This window comes from Porcisia hertigi, chromosome 14 (assembly GCF_017918235.1).
Source record: "Porcisia hertigi strain C119 chromosome 14, whole genome shotgun sequence".
NCBI classification, from domain to species: Eukaryota; Euglenozoa; class Kinetoplastea; order Trypanosomatida; family Trypanosomatidae; genus Porcisia; species Porcisia hertigi.
In genome coordinates, this window is record NC_090573.1 from 459,707 (window position 1) to 464,731 (window position 5,025).

General features: G+C 53.9%; 2 protein-coding genes across 2 annotated transcripts; both read left to right on the forward strand.

Moving 5' to 3' along the window:
- Window positions 1–762: 762 nt before the first annotated feature.
- Window positions 763–1,866, forward strand: JKF63_06761 (uncharacterized protein; the record flags this gene model as incomplete). Its single annotated transcript, XM_067902710.1, has 1 exon — window positions 763–1,866. The coding sequence occupies one exon, from the start codon at window positions 763–765 to the stop codon at window positions 1,864–1,866; it is 1,104 nt and encodes a 367-aa protein (XP_067758603.1).
- Window positions 1,867–3,645: 1,779 nt separating this feature from the next.
- JKF63_06762 (uncharacterized protein) lies at window positions 3,646–4,659 on the forward strand (the record flags this gene model as incomplete). The annotated part of the gene is made up of 1 exon (XM_067902711.1): window positions 3,646–4,659. One exon carries the CDS (start codon window positions 3,646–3,648, stop codon window positions 4,657–4,659), a length of 1,014 nt encoding a protein of 337 aa, XP_067758604.1.
- Between the last annotated feature and the right edge of the window lie 366 nt (window positions 4,660–5,025).

The window sequence follows — 5,025 nt, forward strand, 5'->3', positions numbered from 1 at the left end:
ACCCTCCTTAACCTCTCTCTCCCTCCCCCCTCATGCCGCCTGTTGTGTTTTCTCAACCCCCCCCCCCTTTTTCCCCCACCATTCTTTTCCCCTTAAACACCCTCACTTGCTCTTGCCTCACTCTCCCTCTTTCAAAACACACACGTGTTCCTACTTGTGTTAGCGAAACTTTTTTTTTACTTTACATCTCCATCTCTTTCCCCTCCCCCTCCTCCTCCTCCTCCCCCCCCCCTCTCCCCACTCTTCAGCCGTTCATCCCTTGTGTGGTCGTTCTCCGCGCGTGTGTCGCACACTTACACTCGCCGTGCAACGTCATAAAACACACATACACACACACACGAAAAAGGAGAAGAGGGCTCGGGTTGATCGACTACATTTCTGATGTTTTCTACTAGCTACGGCCCACGCGCTTCGTCGGGGGGCTCGCAACCGCCGCCTCCACGTTCCCATCCTAACCCCTCTTCGCGGATCGACGAGTCGGCCAGCATGAGCAGCACCCTGGGAGGGGAACCATCACTATGCCACTATCAGCGGTGCCAGGATGACTCGAAGGGGGACGGGACATTTGACTTGTCCATGCGTAGTGACCAGGGCGACAATCAAGGCTCGGTGAGCCCAGTGGGGTTGACAGAAGAGTCCGTGCACGCCGTCTTCGGCAACAGCACCACACTCGCGTCTTTCCCATCGAAGGCGTTCACTTCTGTGAGAGCCCGAGGGGTAGGCGGTGCGCCACGAGTTGGCAGGCGCTTAGGTGGTATCATCATGCCTACTAGAAAGGAGGGCAGCGACTCCGTTTCCATGTACAGCATGTCGCAGTCGGTGCTGCCAATGGACCCGCGTGAGCGCATTTATTATCGCCCCCGTCGCCATTTGCTACAGTGCTACTTGGAGCGTCGCCCGCTGAAGGAGCTCGGCATTACGTCACTCCTTCCCGGCAGCCACAAGTCCTTCCAGTTTTTCCTTGAACATACAAACGAATTTGTTCTAGCCGCCGTCCCGCGCAACTTTAGGTCGCATGCAATGGTCGAGGATACGTCCAACGGAGTTGGCGGGCAGTTCTACTCCGTCGCGAAGGGCGGCTCCAACATTGTGTTCACAATCAATGCGCATCAGCTTGATGGTGACGCGCGCAGTTTTGTCGGCAGGCTCTCACGACGTGGAGATGGGATGGAGATGGTGATGTTTAGCGAGGGCAGTAAGTCTACCCGAAAGGAGATTCTGGCGGTTCTGCTAAACAATTTTGCCGACAAAAGCGTGTCGTCGTTGACGGTGGTGCTGCCGGCCATTGACCCGGAGTCTGGCTACATCAAGCCACTGGAGGGTGGGGAGGTGAGGTTCCTGCGTGACGGCCGCGGCGGCACGTCCATCGACGGCGGAAGTCGCGCAGGAATCGATGAAGCGCTGGAAGAATCTTTCTTTGATGATGTTGGTGAGGCGTGCTCGATCATGTCCAAGGCCGCCCCGATTTTCCCGGCTGTGGGCGATTCACTCGACGTGAGTGGCGCGCCGGGGGCGACGGGCAGCAGCGAAACGGCTGGCGGTCACAAGAAGTCACATGTGCACAGCCTACTGGCTCGAGAGTACGAAAGCAATCCCAATAGCCCAAACATTATCGTGCTGAAGAGCAAGGCACCTCAGTGGGATGGTGTCCTTCGTGGGTACAAGCTCGATTTTCACCAACGCGCTACGAAGGCGAGCGAGAAGAATTTCCAGCTCGTCGCTGCTTGTGATCCAGGGAAGGTGGTCATGCTCTTCGGCAAGCAGAGCGACGACCGTTTTGCCCTCGACTTCCGCTACCCGCTTTGTGGTCTACAAGCAGCCGCGATCGCTACTTCGATCATGACTGCTCGAAAGGTGATGGTGTGATGAGTTTTGCGTGCATGTGCAAGCAGCAGCAGCTCTCTCTCTCTCTTTATGTGTATGTATACATTTTTATTAAACGACAACCCCCCCCCTCCCAAAAATAGATAAACATATATTATATATATGTTTATCATTCTAAACGTAAAAAAAAGTAATACCGCGCTAATGGACTTGGCCAAGAGAGGGGGAGAGAGTTTTTCTCTTTCGGGTGAGTCCATGCCGAGGCCAAAGCGCCTCGATGGCGATCGTTGTTTGCCTCCTTTCCTTTGGTTTTTGATCATATTTTACATGTTGTTGTTTTCCTTTGTGTTTTGTGTGATGCCTCCTGCCTGAACGAAGAGTCGGAGTGCGTGTGTGTGTGTGTCTCGGTAGATGGACCTTCATATATGCATAGCGTATGTTTGTACCGTGTCTCTATTTTTTGTTCACACACACACACACATATATATATATATATATGCATGTATATGTATGTACATATGTATATGTATATGTACGTGTATATATGCTTGTATGCTTGAGTCGGTGTCTGTGCTTGCTGATGTGTGTACGCTCGGTTTTCTCAACCTTTGTTTTATTCGGTCTGTACTCGTTTGTGTTTATGTCTTTTTTTTTTCAATTTCGGGTTCGTTCATTGTCCACTCCGGAATGTTTGTATCGGTTCAACGTCACTTGGCCTTTTTTTAATTTCTAACTCATTACATTTTTTTTGGTCCCCCTCTTCTCTCTCTCTGTGTGTGTGTGTGTGCACGTGTGTACGTGTGTACGTGTGTTGTCTTTCCATTCTTCCTCCCTTTTCGTCTCTCCCCCTCCCCTCCCCTCCTTCCCCTCTCTCCCCTCCCCCTGGCCCCCATTGCAAAGTTGCTCGGCGCCTACATCTGCGTTTGTATTTTTTTTTCAACAGCAGAACTCCTGCCTATATGTGACGCGCGTTGAGTGTACGTGCACGCCCGCACACCAACGTGTTTCATTTCCCTTAGAAAAGAAAAACAAAGGGAGGCCACACACACACACACACACTCACGAAGCGAGGGATACGAATGACGGCAAACGAGAAGATGAACGCTGTCGCAGTTGTCCCGCCTACGTTATGTCCAAACGTCGCCTTTTGCCACGCGCACGCATCCGCACGGTTACACACGTGGTTGTCTCGGGGCAGGGGCAGGGGCGCTACGTTTTTTTTTTTTTGCGCCCGTCTCCTCGCCCGCTACCTTGTGTCTGTTAAACAGCAGAGCCGAGGACTAATTGTAGAGTTGATCGCTGTTGTGCAGTGTGTGTACATAAATTTCACTCACCTTGAATTGCAAGGGCACATGCTGCTGCGTGCCAAGTCGCCCTTTCGGTAGGTGAAGGGAGTGACTACCGAGATTCCTAGTGGATGGACATGTGGTTTCTCCGCACACATCGTCTACCCCCCCCCCTATTGGACACTGCTCGCACCCTTACTGTAGCCTCAAGACCTTGCTGCGATGCGTGTGGCACTTGCATCGCATGTCCTCACCCGTTTTCCCCCTTTCAACTTTTTTTTTTACATTACAGCAAGCCCAATCGCTACGCACAATCGGTTAATCTCACAAGACTGAGGGTGGCGGTGGTGGGGAGCCGGACACGTGAACACTCGAGCAGCGCCATTGGAACACGATCGTACGCATCCCACAGGCGAGGGAGTACTCCACGCACGCAGACACACGCACATACACACACACACACACACACACAGTACTGCAATCGGAATCTTCTTGTCTTCGAGTCCTCGGACACACCGTGGGCTGTAGGGGACTGATGCGCCGGTTGAGTGGCAGCGCTCTGCTTCCTCGCTACTGCACTCGCGTGGGGTGGCGGCAGTGCATTGGCTCGATCGGCAACGTTAGGGGTATCGCCTGCAAGGTAATCGAGTCATCAAGCGGTATTGATATTATTGGGACTAGAGCGGCGGAGATCCGACGCAGAGAGCTGCTATTTCGGTGGCTGCGGCGTCTTGTCGTGCCTGCCTTCTCCATTTACGGTCTGTTCCTCCTTCGACCAACCGAGGGTCACTTCCTGCGCTACGCTGCAGAGAGGCGGCACCTGGATACAGCCTTCAACGCGTGGTTCCCACCTGTTGCGTTGGGCATTCCGAAAGAGTCCGCTTCGACGGTAGCACCCGCTACAACAACAGCACCGACGGCTGCGAGTGCGTCTTCCCCGACAAACGGGGAGGTCGTGGGGAGAGAAACCTTATCGCCACCAAATGCGATCGCCGCTGCATTCCGCAGCGAACGCGACCGCGAGTGGGCGGCGCAGCGTTTCAACTACAAAAAGGGCAGTGAAGATGAAGAGCGTGTCGCCCGAAAGCGGCTCTTGTTCGCGCGCGATCGTGTGTATTTCTCTGACGACACCGTCGTGGAGACGATCCGTAGCCAATCGGATCAGTTGGAGGAGCTGAGCGCGCTACGCGAGCATCCACCCATGCACCTTCTCAGCGAGCAGCTCAACACCATTGCTGAGGAGAGCCGGAGGTATGCCTCCGCTCTCGCTGCTGCTGGTAATCGAAAGCTGGCAGACGACGATGGCGCAGCGTTGCCAACTTCAGTAAGGAGTGACGCAGCCGCGATCTCTTCTCCCAGTGCAGTTGCCCCTCGTCCAAGGGCAGGTGCGGCATCTGCGGTTGTTGTGCCACCGACAGTCGAGGTTCAGTTCGAGGATCATTTTCTCTTCGCCACTGCTGCCATTATTTTTCGCGACTGCGATCACCGTGTCGTGCGCACGATGCGGTTCATCGGTGCGTGCGGTATGATGTGGAAGGAGCTTGCGTGAGCGAGTATCAAGAGGAAGGGCAGTGCTGTCGCCACGGAGATGTCCCCGTTTGGTGTGTGCGCGCGCGTCTGTGTGTGTGTGTGTGTCTGTTCAGGGGAGTGAGATTTTTTTTCCGAAGCAGCACTTCTTTGCGCTCTAACGGATATGGCTCTTCTCTCTGTCAGGTGAATGACGAGATGGATGGATGCAGCCCCGCAAAACCGACTGGCGGTCGCCAAGCAAAAAAAAAAGTTGAGGGTTGTCGTGGGCATCACAGTCGGAGCCTAATGGTTCACATCATTGACCGATTAACTGCATCATATCTTCAATATCGAAGCTTCAAACACGTGGTTTGAAGGATTCGCGCGCATCCTTTGGGGGTGCTGA